This window comes from Schistocerca cancellata, chromosome 1, assembly GCF_023864275.1.
Source record: "Schistocerca cancellata isolate TAMUIC-IGC-003103 chromosome 1, iqSchCanc2.1, whole genome shotgun sequence".
Lineage (NCBI taxonomy): Eukaryota > Metazoa > Arthropoda > Insecta > Orthoptera > Acrididae > Schistocerca > Schistocerca cancellata.
The window spans coordinates 459,751,879-459,768,378 of record NC_064626.1 but is presented as its reverse complement, the minus strand read 5'-3'; the positions used below and the strand labels follow the sequence as shown (position 1 = coordinate 459,768,378).

At 37.5% G+C, this 16,500-nt stretch overlaps 1 protein-coding gene across 2 annotated transcripts in view; it reads left to right on the top strand.

Annotated features, from left to right (window-relative positions):
- The window catches only part of LOC126176998 (uncharacterized), a 59,700-nt gene that overhangs the window by 34,679 nt on the left and 8,521 nt on the right, over window positions 1-16,500 (top strand). The window contains exon 4 of one of the 2 annotated variants that reach the window (XM_049924214.1): window positions 10,492-10,535. The exons of the other annotated variant lie outside the window; for it this stretch is intronic. Coding sequence (XP_049780171.1) covers window positions 10,492-10,535 — 44 coding nt within the window. The remainder of the gene's footprint in view (window positions 1-10,491; window positions 10,536-16,500) is intronic. 2 annotated transcript variants of the gene reach the window in all.

The following is a 16,500-nucleotide window of genomic DNA, read 5'->3' as shown; positions in this document are numbered from 1 at the left end:
TACAGTACTTTGGCTACTACTAACCTTATGAATAAAGAAGTTGTAAATTACTGGAGTTAGATTAAAGGTTTGTAACAAATGTTCTAGTTCTCTTCTATTGGTGTTGTCTGTAGGGGAGTTTACATTAAAGTCACCCAGAATGACTAATGGCTTAGCCTTTGAATATATTTCTTACAAAACTGATTCAAGCTGTTTTAAGAAAACAAAAATTTTCTCTGTAGGACCCCTATATATTGTCACCTCTATAAATGACCTATTATCAGCAAAAATTTTGAGATCCACAGGCTTCAAAATGAAAATCTTCACAATACAGACTCAAGTTAAGTGATCTGTGAGGTATATCCATTTTGACATATAGTGCAGCACCACCTTTCCCTCTATTTGCTCTAGAGTAACTATCACCTAGGACATAAGCCTCCAATTGAGGTATCAGCATGTGAAATACAATAAATGGTCTTGGGCTATGGAGTAATTTTCATTTATGTTGAGAGCCAAAAGCTCCATTTCATCTCTAAGGCTCCTGGTAGTTTGCTGGTGTGTATATAATTTATCATTCATAACAGATTTCAAGTTACAGTGTTTGGAGGTTAAATTTATTTAGAAGTTTCTTTACAAGGACTGTAGACCAATCTTGGGTTCCTCCTACCATGACCTCAACTAATAGGTAAATATCTGTTCAGTGATAAGTCAAACATTCTTCTGAATGTATTATTCCTCTAAATGCTCCTGTCCTGAGCTAAATGTTTGAGTTATACTTAGAGTCATGACACTACTGCCTCTTTGTGCAGTAGTAGCAGTAGTAGTAGTGGTAGTAGTAGTAGTAATGGAAGTAGTTTTATTAGTCCATGGACATATTTTACAAGGATACTGGACATATCTTGGTACTAAAATTTAAGAAAAACAAAAGTAAAATCATTCGAATGTACCAACACTCAGGTACATGCAGGGCTGGTGTGACAAGGATGGGACAGGTAGTCAGTTGTGGCCTTATAGTAGGAACCATCCTGGCATTTGCCTTAAGTAATTTAGTGAAACAATGAGAAACCTAAATTGGGATGGCTGGATGAAGATTAGTACCTCCACCTTCTCGAATACAAGGCCAGTCTGTCTAAAATAGTTGTGGCTCATTTGGTTTATCGCTATTGTTATTTGATAACATAAAGCCTGATGCTATACTGTTAATTCATTTCTCATTCTCAGTCATTGCATACACTCTGTTTGATAACACTACACACACTGTTTGTGTATTGCAAATTCCCATTTGCTACCCTGAAAAACTGAGCCAGTAACTCTCTATAATGTATGAGATGTTGAACTCAGAAAAAGGATGAGGTTTTAATATTATCCATTGCACAGTTATTGAAGTATTTTTTCCAGAAAAGAAAAAAAGAAGGAAAAGACAGTGTGATAGTGTAAAGTGGAATGATGTATTATTATTTATTTGTGTTACATTTTTACCAAACTCCTACTCTGTGTTATCTAAGTAATCCTTCAGTGTATAGCATATATTCTTAACAGGTAATTTTTATTGCATTTTTAAATAAATTTGTTTCAGTAATTTCTTTAATCTCTTTCAGCAATTTATTGTACAGTTTTATTCCTTGGAAGAAAATGTCATATTTAGTTCTATGTTTACTTTCTTGTTAAATATAAGTTCAGTCTAGATATTGTACAAAGATCATTAACAGAGCTGTTTGCACAGTACTTATCAATGTTATTTTTGATGTATGCAATTGATCAGTAAATATACTCACATGACACAATTAAAATCCCTAGTGTTTTGTACAGCTCTTTACAGTGCACTCAATTATTATTTTTCATTATTATTCTTATGGCACTTTCCTGCTGTGTAAAAACTGCAGTAATATGTTGACCATTTGTTCCCAAAAAAGAATATCATTACTAATGGCTGAGTGTATATATGAATAGGATGTAACTGGAAGACACTCACAGTTACGAACTGGATACACTATCTAAGGGCATAATATGCTTGTGACAGTATGAGGCACACCCTCCACTAACATATAACAACATAGTTCAGGAAATGGTCAGTGATATATTTTACGTCGTATTTGGGGAGTGAATGCACCCTCATGTAGATAGCAGATGTGACATCTGGCAAGGGGTACAGGTAGAGGCTCCGAGACCAACGCACTGGTCACTTGATTTGGCAGCCATGGGCAATTTTTGTTGTATAAGACCATACTGATGAGTTCAATAGACATGTTCAGTATACATTGTACTTTAATTTCTACCAGTCACAATAATTCTAGAAGCATTTAATAGTTACACATTTTGAAAAATGTGTGAGAACATCGTAAGGTAATGACATTTTATTTGCAAGTATCCTTGCGTGTTCATACCACTTCAACTGAGAATCAATATTCATGTCTATAAATTTTACATTTCTTACACAGTCAGTAGAAGTACCACCTATATTTAATTTAACAATGTCATTTCCCCTCTTTGAATTGAAATGATTGGCATCAGTTTTCTTTACGTTAAATGCTCATTGCGTATTGAACAATTGTAAACTTCTCTTATAGTTTCATTTGTTTTCTCTGCAAGGAGTTCTCTTGTTTTTGCAGTGACTACAATATTGCTCTCTCCAGCAAGGAGAATTTTTTCCCTGTAACTAACACTGCTTGTAAAGTCATTGATGTATATCAGAAACAGTATAGGTCCTAATATGACACCCTGAGGAACTTCTATATCAATGTTTTGGTTGTGATAAATGCTTTACTACAAATTTAGGCATGTTTGATGTATGTGTTATCTCCAGTGCTTTTTTTCTAAAAAAAGTTTGAGGGAACTCCGACATTGGATACAATGCAGCGAAAATTACTTATAACTGAAGCATGGGATACCACCCATCTGATTTTAGCCATGACGCCATCAACATGTAAACTTTTTTTTTTCCCCGATACCGAGAAACACCAAAACATACAAGAGAATGTGGTATTGAACACTTCATTTACATTACCCCAAATGAATTATGCGATTTCCATCAATCACTGAACAATGAAAGAAAATGGTATCGTACACTTCAATTGACAGGAAACACTGTAAAACAACAAGAATGGAACAGCAAACACAAACGAATAAAGAACAACAAAACAAAGATGGCAATGAATCGTGAAGGACCATGGTAGTGGGACTGTAGAGACATTTATTGGTAGCTCAGCATTTCTACATCTACATCCATACTCCGCAAGCCACTTGACGGTGTGTGGCGGAGGGTACCTTAAGTACCTCTATTGGTTCTCCCTTCTATTCCAGTCTCGTATTGTTCGTGGAAAGAAGGATTATTGGTATGCATCTGTGTGGGCTCTGATCTCTCTGATTTTACCCTCATGGTCTCTTTGCAAGATATACATAGGAGGGAGCAATATACTACTTGACTCCTCGGTGAAGGTATGTTCTCGAAACTTTAACAAAAGCCCATACCGAGCTACTGAGCGTCACTCTTGCAGTCTTCCACTGGAGTTTATCAATCACCTCCATAACACTTTCGCGAATACTAAATGATCCTGTAACGAAGCGTGCTGCTCTCCGTTGGATTTTCTCTATCTCTTCTATCAACCATATCTGTTATGGATCCCACACTGGTGAGCAGTATTCAAGCAGTGGGCAAACAAGTGTACTGTAAAAAATGGTTCAAATGGCTCTGAGCACTATGGGACTTAACATCTGAGGTCATTAGTCCCCTAGAACTTAGAACTACTTAAACCTAACTAACCTAAGGACATCACAAACATCCATGCTCGAGGCAGGATTCAAACCTGCAACCGTAGTGGTCGCGCGGTTCCAGACTGAAGTGCCTAGAACCGCTTTGCCGCACCAGCCAGCAAGTGTACTGTAACCTACTTCCTTTGTTTATAGACTGCATTTCCTTAGATTCTTCCAATGAATCTCAGTCTGGCATCTGCTTTACTGATGATTAATTTTGTATGATCATTCCATTTTAAATCACTCCTAATGCTTACTCCCAGATAATTTATGGAATTAACTGCTTCCAGTTGCTGACCTGCTATATTGTAGCTAAATGATAAAGGATCTTTCTTTCAATGTATTTGCAGCACGTTACACTTGTCTGCATTGAGATTCAATTGCCTTTCCCTGCACCATGCGTCAATTCGTTGCAGATCCTCCTGCATTTCAATACAATTTTCCATTGTTACAACTTCTCGATATACTACAGCATCATCCACAAAAAGTCTCAGTGAACTTCTGATGTTATCCAAAAAGTCATTTATATATATTGTGAATATGAACGGTCCAACGACACTCCCCTGCGCACCCCTGAAATCACTCTTACTTCGGAAGACTTCCCTCCATTGAGGATAACATGTTGCGTTCTGTTGTCCAGGAACTCTTCAATCAAATCACACAATTGGTCTGATAGTCCATATTCTCTTACTTTATTCATTAAACGACTGTGGGGAACTGTGTCAAATGCCTTGCGGAAGTCAAGAAACACGGCATCTACCTGGGAACCCGTGTCTATGGCCCTCTGAGTCTCGTGGACGAATAGTGCGAGCTGGGTTTCACACAATTGTCTTTTTGAAAACCATGCTGATTCCTACAGAGCAGATTTCTAGTCTCCAGAAAAGTCATTATACTCGAACATAATACGTGTTCCAAAATTCTACAACTGATCGACGTTAGAGATATAGGTCTATAGTTCTGCACATCTGTTCGACGTCCCTTCTTGAAAACGAGGGTGACATGTGCCCTTTTCCAATCTTTTGGAATGCTAAGCTGTTCTAGACACCTACGGTACACCACTGCAAGAAAGGGGGGGGGGGGGGGGGCAAATTCCTTCACGTACTCCATGTAAAATCAAACTGGTATCCCATCAGGTCCAGCAGCCTTTCCTCTTTTGAGTGATTTTAATTGTTTTTTTATCCCTCTGTCATCTATTTCGATATCTACCATTTTGTCATCTGTGCAACAATCTAGAGAAGGAACTACAGTGCAGTCTTCCTCTGTGAAACAGCTTTGGAAAAAGACATTTATTTTTTTGGCCTATAGTCTGTCATCCTCTGTTTCAGTACCATTTCGGTCACAGAGTGTTTGGACATTTTGTTTTGATCCACCTACCGTTTTGACATAAGACCAAAATTTCTTAGGATTTTCTGCCAAGTCAGTACATAGAACTTTACTTTCAAATTCGTTCAACGCCTCTCACATAGCCCTCCTCACACTGCATTTCGCTTCGTGTAATTTTTGTTTTGTCTGGAAGCCTTTGACTACCTTTATGTTTGCTGTGAAGTTCCCTTTGCTTCTGTAGCAGTTTTCTAACTCAGTTGTTGCACCACGGCGGCTCTTTTCCATCTCTCACAATCTTTCTTGGCACATACTCATCTAATGCATATTGTATGATGGTTTTGAACTTTGTTCACTGATCCTCAACACTATCTGTACTTGAAATAATACTTTTGTGCTGAGCCGTCAAGTACTCTGAAATCTGATTTTCGTCACTTTTGCTAAACAGAAAAATCTTTCTATCTTTTTTAATATATTTACGGCTGAAATCACCAATGCTGTAACCGCTTAATGATCATTGATTCCCTGTTCTGCGTTAACTGTTTCAAATAGCTCGGGTCTGTTTGTCACCAGAAGGTCTAATACACATATCTGTTTAACACTACCATCGCCCACTATTAGCGGGCGAAGGCATTACATGCTTGGTGAACTGGCTGCCAGTGGTTCAGTTGTTGAGAATGGTTGCTGCAGCTTCGAAATGCTTGAAACAGTCAATGACATCGCTTTTCCCACCAAAAAATGCACTGTTATCGATTGTATTGATATTATCAACACAAAAAAATGAAATAAAAAAATTTGTGTCCGTGAAGTAAATCTTTGGCACTCTTCCAAGTTCTTAACATCGTAAAAAAAATTACTTTGTCAACGAAAAAGTTAAGGGGTACACATCCCCCAGCATTCCCCCAGAAAAACAGCACTGGTTATCTCTACTCTTTGTACCCTATCTGCTAGGTGTGATCAGAACCAGTCATCAGCTACCCCTCTTATTGCGTACATTTCTAGTTACTTAGTAAAATCTTATGGTCAGCAACATCAGAAGCCTTAGAAACATCTAAAAATTTTTGTTTCAGTACAAATGTTGGTAGTTCATCTAAGTCAACTGGCTTTTTGTTTTTTAGTATTTGTACAGTTTTACTGACTTCATGCTAACTGGTTGGTAGTAACAAAAAAAATGGTTCAAATGGCTCTGAGCACTATGGGACTCAACTGCTGTGGTCATAAGTCCCCTAGAACTTAGAACTACTTAAACCTAACTAACCTAAGGACATCACACACATCCATGCCCGAGGCAGGATTCGAACCAGTGACCGTAGTGGTCGTGCGGTTCCAGACTGTTGCGCCTTTAACCGCTTGGCCACTCCAGCCGGCCTGGTAGTAACATCATTGTACTTAGTTAGTAATTATTTAATGATGTTAAATTTGTTTTGGGAAACTTTTGTTGTAACTTCTCTGCAATACTTGAAAAGTTAGGGGTCACATGGAGGCATACTGATAATCATTTTTCCCTCACTCTGTTTGTGAGAGGAACAGTAAAGGAAAGGACAAGTTGTGGTACAAAGTAACCTCTGCCTCACAACATACGATGACTTGCAGTGTAGTATATATGTAGATGTAGATATAGATGTTATTAAAACTTTTTCTGTTGCTCCCTCTTTATTTTTTTATGACCTAGCAGACTACTTTGCTTTTAGTCTCTGTATTGTATTTTTTGCAGCAATCAGCACCTTCCTGTAAATCTTTTTGTACTATGATAGTAATTTAAGAACTTTGTCTCATTACGACTCTTTTTCATGAAACTGAGTTGTTTAAGGGTTTGGGAGGACTTCTTAATTCTTTCTGTTACCCAATGGCTTTTGCGAGACATTAACACTAATGTGGTACCTTCAGAAATGTCTTTCCAAAGTTCGGTATAAATGATGTTGAGAATTTAATGAAAGTGACATTTACATTGGTTTTTCTATAAAATTCGCCCCATCTTTTGTTTATTAATTCTGTAGAGAAATTTTATGTTTTGATTTGTGATAAATGTCTTTTGTAGGCTTGCAGTTTAGAGACTTTTTTCATAACTGATTTTACTGTTGTTATTTTGTAGAAAAGGTCTCATAGTCCAAGGTCTTTTACAGATGCATCACACTTCTCCCTGTCCATATCTGTGGTCACGTGGTTAATTACTGGTGTAGTTATTGTAGAAATTCTTGTTGCAATATTGACCAATAGGGGCATGCCAAAGCTCTGAACAATGTTTATGACAGTGCTACTAGTTTCATTTATGATATCTGTTTTTATTTTAATGATATCACACAAAATTATGTTGACATTTGCACTTGAGACTTTATTTGGGATGTATGTCAATTTATTGAAAAAGTGTCCACACAACCACTGATAGAATGATACATAATAAAAATTATTAATTTCATGATAATATCAAGCCCTGTTAATTCAGAAGCAGATATTTCGAGTTATTGTCTTCACTTACTGTACTAACGCCATGTTGTGATTTGAACTGTGTTCCTTTTATGATCTAAAGGCATGATCCTCCACCCTTTGAAGTATTCCTACAGTAAGAGCCTGTCTTTTCATACAATGAGAATATTACTTGCTGGATTTTTGTGTCTAAAAATGGTGCTCAGTGACACAAACTACCATGCACTCCATAGACTGGAGCTCAACTTCAAACTATTACATTTTAATTTTCATTGATTGCATGTTTTGATGAGGGACTGTTAAGTTTGTGAAATGTCCCACATTACTTTTACCAATGGTCATTTCATGTGTGAGAATCTATCTTGTGAATGATTGTTTCAGAGTTTTTTAAACTGCTGGACATATGCTTTAGTTAGAAGAACCTGTTGCTTGGATTTATACTAAAGAAGACCAACTTATCCTACCAGTGACAATAGGTATTTGACTATGCATGGCTTGAGATTTATCCCCTATACTTTCATGAATAAGCTGTACCAATATGTCGTTATCTGTAAGCCATGCCTAGTTGAACTCCATCTATTGATAGTTCCAATAGGCACCAGAGCAGCATGTGCAAAGTCAGTTGTTATCAGTGCCATCTCTAAAACCACATTAATCTGCCTCAAAGTTCCATTAAGATGTGGTTGATCATGACCCCACAACAACTCAACAAAGTGTGTGTCAGTGTCATGTCAAGGAAACTATCTTGTTTAGGGCGTCACCTATCTCATAAGCGACATTTCTGCCCCAGTCACTCTTACTACCTGATCCTCTTATGAAAAATCTTTCCGTAAAGACCCTAATTCCTCTACCAATTGACTTAGCCCTGCATTTGGTTTGAATATGTTGGTGACTGGAACACTGCCTCCAAGCTTTCCTGTAACTGAGGGCCTGCACCTCACCCATGGCTACTACCTGAAGCAGTACTTCTTCCTAACACTTTGCCTGTGGTTTATTGAACATGTATATATTTATATACTTGCTTTAACTGTCCTTTGTTCTTTGGTAATCACTGCTGCTACAGCTGCATCATTCTCACTTTGATGGTTCTTAGCTAAAGGCAGTTTTCTGAAAGGAGAAATTTTCCTGCTCTCACCTCCTAATCATATCTCAATAACAATTGTGATAATAATAATAATAATAATAATAATAATAAAGCAGTCTGTGCCATACCACTCACTTGGACAACTGATAGGTGACCCCAAAGGTTTTCAAGTTCGAACAAAGGATGTGCAAAGGATAATTACTTTCAGGAATACATCACTCTTCTCCACACACTCCATTTTCTCTTTTATTCTAAGAGAAATTGGTGTGGACATATTAAGGCCACTCCAAAACTTGTTTAAAAACACTATGAATCAAATTTCCCAAACATATTTTCAAAAATCCCTGAAAATGTGAAAAATTAGGATTTTGTTAATAAATCTTCTATACAATGAAAATATGTTGTGAATGAACAGACATTAAACATTAATTTATTGTAGAGCAGGAGTTGGTAGGAGTTGGGTAATTTTTATGCTTAGCAGCAACAATCTGTAAAGCAAACTGTTTTTCAGATTTGTCTTGTGTGAGAATGTTGCTGCAATCTTGAACAGATTTGGTACATCTTTCCTCAGTCATTCACTACAATTGATGGAAATTTTCACTTCCACTTCTGTAACAAGTATCATCATTCAACAGTGAAAGGTCTTACTTCCGGAAGTCAATGGCAGTAGAAAATCTCCTGAGGAACTGTTTCATATTAGAAGTTAGATAAAAGGAGAAATCATTCTTTGTAAAGGAAGAAAAATTACTTTGTTACCAGTACCTAATGTAACTCTTTAGCTGATTTTTTTTTCTTGTTACTCTTCTTCACATTTGTTTGTTTGCACCATACCCTGAAACATATTTGCTCAAACATGATCATCAGATAAGCATGAAGTTAATTTCAAGAGCTTAGAACCAGGGATGTCTTTCTGCTTATTTCATGTCCAGTCTACTGATTTTCAGGTTTCTTTGATGAAGTGTTTGAATCACAGTTGTCATTGTAATGTTAAAATGAGAAAACAGCTGCAAATCCTCAAACATGAAACATGTAAAACAACATTCTGATATGTATTACTTGACATATGAATAGGAAATCATGAGAATATCCCTGAATTGCTTCTGATAACAAAAACCAGCTTGTTACATACAGTCAGTGGGATAACTAGGTTATGGTGGGGGGGGGGGGGGGGGGGGGGGGAGGAAGAGGAGGAGGAGGAGGAGGAGGAGGAAGAAAGAAAAAGGAAAGAGAGAGTGCAAAGAAGGTGAAGTAGAAAAAGAAAAACATGAATTGGAGAGCACTAAAATTTCAGTGTGGTGGTAATGTATGAAAGGAAATTATTAGCAAATTAGGACTCAACTATGTTGAGTAAGAGTCTATAACAACTTCCACTCCCAGCACGGAATTGCTTGCTTCTTGTTGTCAGCTACTAGATAGAATCATTATTGTTATACTAAATGAACCATAAAAACAAAAATGTGAAGGATTTATTTTGATCTTAGTATTTTGTTTTTTGTAGCTTTCCATTAATCAGCAATGAAAAAATGAAAATGGAACTGCAATATTGTTGCAAGTATTGTTGTTCTGGGCTATTTGTTGATACAAGTTTTGAATTGTATCATACAAAAAATAATTATTAAAAAATTGAACCTTTTACTTAATTGTAAACCAATGTTCACCTCAATAAATGAATAAACAATTAAAGCATCAACATTGGGTGATGCCAGCAGGGGCGAGAGTTCGGAAGTGGTGGGGAAGGAGGGTGTGGGGGTCAAAGAGGGAGGACAGGTTTGAAGTCTGCCCTGGGCACTAGTTGCCATAGATGTGCCACTGTGTACATCCAAACAAGAAAAAAAATTATTTTTAAATTGTACTCTTTATGAGGCAACAGGAACTGATCTTTAAAGTTTAGACTGCCTTTGTCACCTAACTGACTGCTGTTTCTGTATGGACAGGTGGTGGTCAAGAAATCATCAGGTACTTTATTACCACCAGTTATGTAAGTCTCTTATAAAGTTTTATCTCAGTATCTCTATATCTTTTGCATAATGCAATTTCTGGACAAAAAGATGGAGCCATCAGTGTGCTAAAATAGCTTTTCAAAACTAACCCAAAAACATTATTATGGCAAAGGAGGTAAAACAAATCATAACTGAACATTTTTAACTGTGCTATGTTTTTTCTATCATACTACAGCAAAGTGCCTGAATTTAGTCAGTTATAACCCACTTCCCAACTGTTAGAGAAATTATTCTGAAGTTTTTGAGAATTTAGAGACTCCCAGAAACTGCTACACTATGTGATCAAAAGTATCTGGACACCCCTAAAAACATACGTTTTTCATATTAGGTGCATTCTGCTGCCACCTACTGCCCGGTGCTTCATCTCAGTAGTCATTAGACATCATCAGAGAGCAGAATGGGGCACTCTGTGGAACTCACAGACTTCAAATGTGGTCAGGTGGTTGGGTGTCACTTGTGTCTACATATGTACATGAGATTTCCACACTCCTAAATATCCCCATGTCCATTGTTTCCAATGTGACAGTGAAGTGGAAACATGAAGGGACATGTACAGCACAAAAGCATACAGGCCGACCTCATATGTTGACTGACAGAGACCGGCCAGCAGTTGAAGAGGGTCGTAATGTGTAATAGGCATACATCTATCCAGACAGTCGGACAGGAATTCCAAATGGAATCAGGATCCACTGCAAGTACTATGACAGTTAGGCACGAGGTGGAAAAACTTGGATTTCATTGTCAAGCGGCTGCTCATAAGCCACATATCATGCTGGTAAATCCCAAATGACACCTCACTTGGTGTAAGGAGCATAAATTGGATGATTAAACAGTGGAAAAGCATTGTGCGGAGTGACAAATCACGGTACACAATGTGGCGATCCGATGGCAGGGTGTGGGTATGGCGAATGCCTGGTAAAAGTCATCTGCCAACGTATGTAATGCCAACAGTAAAATTCGGAGGTGGTGGTGTTATGTTGGGGTCGTGGTTTTCATGGAGGGGTCTTGCACCGCTTGTTGTTTTGCATGGAACTATCACAGCACAGGCCTACACTGATGTTTTAAGCACCTTCTTGCTTCCCACTGTTGAACAGCAATTAGGGGATGGTGATTGCATCTTTCATGATCAAGCACCTGTTCATAATACACAGTCTGTGGTGGAGTGGTTACACAACAATAACATCCCTGTAATGGACTAGTCTGCACAGAGTCCTGACTTGAATCCTATAGAACACCTTTGGGATGTTTTGGAATGCCGACGATGTGCCAGGCCTCACCAACCAACATTGATACCTCTCCTCAGTGCAGTACTCCATGAAGAATGGGCTGCCATTCCCCAAGTATCCTTCCAGCACCTCATTGAACATATACCTGTGAGCGTGGAAGCTGATGGAGGGTGCCATGAACTTGTAAGTCATTTTCAGACAGGTGTCCGGATACTTTTGATCACATAGTGTACTTGCCCTGACAAATTACTGTTATTGCTAGTCTATCAACTCTTACAGCATATGTGAGTCCTGGGAACAGCTTTCCATCCCAGTGTAATATTAATACTTGTCAGTAATTAATGTTGAAATTGTGCCTTATTTCTGTGTGTCTCACTTCACAAACTTGTTTCCTGACATAGTGAAAATAAAAACAGTTCATTACTAGGTTTTCAGTACCATGGCCAAAAACTTCTACAACAGTAATTAATATGTCAATACTATTTCAATAACTGGTTTTGCTCTTATCAAAAACATAAGAGAGATAGAGACTAAAGAAAAGCACAGTCTTTGAACTTCTGTTGCTGGTTCTGTTATTGCTGCTGCTAACAGACAATTTTTTAATGTCATTGTGAATGTTACTGTTTTTGCTGACTGATGTTGAAAGGTGTGTTTTTGATGCAGCAAGCTTATAGTGGCAAAACAATGTTTCCTTTCATCATAGATCCTTTCCTTCCCAGAAGTTTTCATTGTAGTGCAGTTTTCTGCTGCTCATTTCCTTTATTCTTTTTAATTTTTGTTTCTCCCAAAGCATCTTCCACAAGGACATAACCCACTCGAAAGGGACATCGTTATGCCATACCAAATTCCATCCCCTTGACGTGAGTCAGATCTCTGTGGAAGACCCAAGTGCAAGACCCAACCAGTTCACCCACCCACCACATACTACTTTAGTTCCATCACAGGCTTATCCTATGTCATCAGAGGCAGGGCCACATATGAAAGTAGGCATGCCATGTACAAATTGTTCAGCAACTTTTATACATCTTGAGGGCTTGACCACCAACCAGATGTCCACCCTATTAATGTTCACTACTAAACTATGGTCAAGAGTGTAGTAACACTGTTCACGTTACGTCGCACTTCACTTAGCGTAGACCGGGACTGTGTCCTAGGCATGCCCGATGTTGACTGACTGCGCTCAGCCTGTCCTGCCGGAGTTGTTGTTGTTGTTGTTGTTCTTGTTGTTACGCTGGCAGAGGGCGCGTCCGAATTCTTGCGTGCCCTCTGGTGGACGGGACTCTACTTGCGGCAACTACCGTCCATGACGCGCCGTGCCAATGTGCGCCTTCCGCGATCTTTCTGGTGGCTACTACAAAGAGCACCTGGGATGACTTTCCTGCAAAATCTTCTTCAGCTCTGAGTTTCACTGGATAAATTTTTAAAGGAACACCCTGCCATGTGAGTTTTATTGTTTATTGAAGTACAACCTAGGTTTTGGCCTTTTATGCCATTTTCAAGTACTTGCCAATACCAAAAATTGCATATAGACCATGTAAAATTTTGAAAGATATATAATGCCTTAAACAGTGAATGTAAATTGGTGTATAATTACTAAATGTGTACTTAAATTTTATGTCTTAACACTTAACATGTTGTCAAGCTCAAAGTTAGCCATAAATTAAGAAAAATTTTGGCTCCCCACAAAATGCCAGATGTAAAATCACCATCTTGTAACAGATCAGTAAATAATCATAGGAGCATGTCATATTTAGTAAAAACATGCTTATGTTGGTAAATAAAAGATAGCACATGTCCTTAAAACTTTATGATAGTAAAATCAAAGAGTATGAGTAATAGAATAACCAAATACTACAATGACAAAGTGTCACAGATATATGACTATTAATGTTAATATACTCATACTATACATAACTATCTTTGGGGTGGCACTGTGCACCATCATTTTTGCAATATATACATCAGATCATCAGCAACTGTAAGTGAACATACATGAAGTTGGATAAGATACCACATTCTAAACGGAACAAAACAAAATAAAATTCAAAGACAGTGAATCACATATAAGAACAGAGTAAGTGCCATTGATAATACAAAATACAGGAGTTACAATAGGAGTTAAAAAGTTGGTAGAGGTTGGGGGAGTTAATGATGTTGGCTGCAGAGGGATGGGACAGACACAGGAATATACACTGTTAAGCCAAGACTTATAAAATTCAGAAAATTAAGACAATTGACAGTGTAATTAAGTGAGAGAGATGGGTCTGGAATCAAATACAAGGGAAGCAGGAGGGGGGGGGGGGTGGAGGGGGGGTGGGCATGGCAATGTCAAGGAACAATAGCGAGATGGAGAAGTGGAAAAGCAGTGTTGGAGGTTGATATATGTAGGGGATGGGCACGAGGGGCTGGATAAAATGACAATAGGGATAAAAGTGCATATTTTATTAAATTCTGAAGCAGGAAAAATCAAAATGGGAGTGAAAAGGCAGGTGAAAGTTGGGTTGGTGGTTGGGGGAGGGGCGTGGAGGAAGTGAGGGCAAGGGACTACAATGGCCTTAACCATAGGCGAGCGGTTGAAGTCTCACAGTGGGGGTAGACCGTGACAAGAGACTGTGATATATATCGACAGACAAAGCATTAAGGAATTGAGGGGGGGGGGGGGGTTGGTTGGGAAGGATAGTGATCCATTAGATTAGGTTAGTATAGTAGTGTTGGCAAGGCAAAGAGCAGGATATGAGAGAATGGGAGGGAGACCAGAAGACACAGGGGATAAGCCCCCTCCCCCCCCCCCCCCCCCCATGTTTTCTGGTCTTTCTCCCAGTATTGTAGATAGTATGAAGATGTTTAATATTAACATTCATATATCTATGACACTTTGTCACTGTAGTATTTGGTTATTCTATTACTCATACTCTTTGATTTTTACTATCATAAAGTTTTAAGGACTTGTGCTATCTTTTATTTACCAACGTAAGCCTGTTTTTACTAAATTGACATGCTCCTATGATTATTTACTGATGTGTTACAAGCTAATGCTTTTACATCTGGAATTTTGTGGGGAGCCAATATTTTTCTTCATTTATGGTAAATTTTGAGCTTGCCAGCTTGTCTAAGTGTCTTGCAATATATGTTAAAGATATAAAATGTAAGTACATATTTCATAATTATACACTAATTTACATTCATTGTTTAAGACATTTTACAGCTTTTGAAATTTTACATGGTCTCGCTGTATGCAATTTTTGTTTTCAGCAATTACCTGAAAATGGTATAAAAGGCCAAAACCTGGGTTGTGTGTAACTAAACAATAAAACAGTCAGATGGTAGTGTGTTTCTTTAAAAAATGTTGTATGAGTGTTGCTCATCAACATCAAAAAAATCATGAGATAAAGTTTGTCAGACTGCTGTATAGATATTATGGGAAATACTGCAATAAGGTGCACTAGGCAATTCTTCAAATAATGTGCTCCAGTACTCACAAAATTTAACGTCTACCTGTTGGCATCTTGACTGTACTAATTAGCCATCTGGTAGTTTAAGACACTTCACATTACCTGGTACCAGTCTAATTTGACAAAGAGTAACTATGGCAGTAGTGACTTTTTTCAGATAATCAATAAATACACCTCATTTCTTAATAAGTGACACAAATAGGCAAATGTTTCCTACAACACAGTACATAATCAGAATTCCAAAGTATATGTACATTTGCCTGAAGTAAAAATCAGAACACTTAACACTGTTTAAAAGTTGAAGACAGTAACTCATAGAGTCACATGGGTGCACTGGATGCATTTTTGCTGATGATAGATTACTGTGGATGGCAACTGGACACATTGTTGTTGAGACCATCCAAAATGTTGCTAATATATTAGGTGCAGACTTTTTCATAGCACTAACTGGGCCTGAGTTCCTGCTCTTTTGCCTAGATGTTTCCTGTGATTTCCAAGCCTTGACCGACTGTTTTGGGGTGGGAGTTATTTTTATAAAGACTGATGTCAGAACATGTTGTGATTTTTGAAAGTAAACAATGTTTTGAAAAGTGGCTAGTTCAGATTCCCCTAATTCAGATGAGTTGTATGTTATGAGTCACTTGGTTTAAAAAACATGTAGTAATTTGGAAAAATGCTACATATTCTTGAAAACATTTTATTCATCTGCATTGGGAATATCCCATTTAAAAGTACAGGTGCCATTTTTAGATTTATAATCATCGAAAATTTATGCAAATTCTTTTGAATGACTTAATTAATTAATGAAAATCATCATCTGATTCAGAAGAAATAGAGCAAAAAAATTATATTGGTAAAAAGTGGAATCTGGCAGGCATAATGGTACAAGTACCAAAAGTAATTTTGGGTATATTCAGACTTTGATTACAGTTATCTGGATGCCAATCTTTCTCATGATTGGCGTCAACATACCTAAACTGACTGATTAACTCAGTCAAAGATCCCTATCTTGTACTGTAGTAAAGTTTACAGTTGTCAATAACTTTTAATTAACATAGTTTTTAAGAAAATTAATTATACTAATGAAATAAATACAAGGAGCAGCAAAATCAGAATAATGATTTTAAGTGAGGCAAAGTGTAATTAAAGTTTTGATAAATTTGAGTACATATTATAGAAGTATTTTGTAGATAATTGAATAAAAAAATGAAAAATAAGTAAAAAGCTTAGTAACAGGGGTTTAATAAGAGCAGACAGTAGGTTCC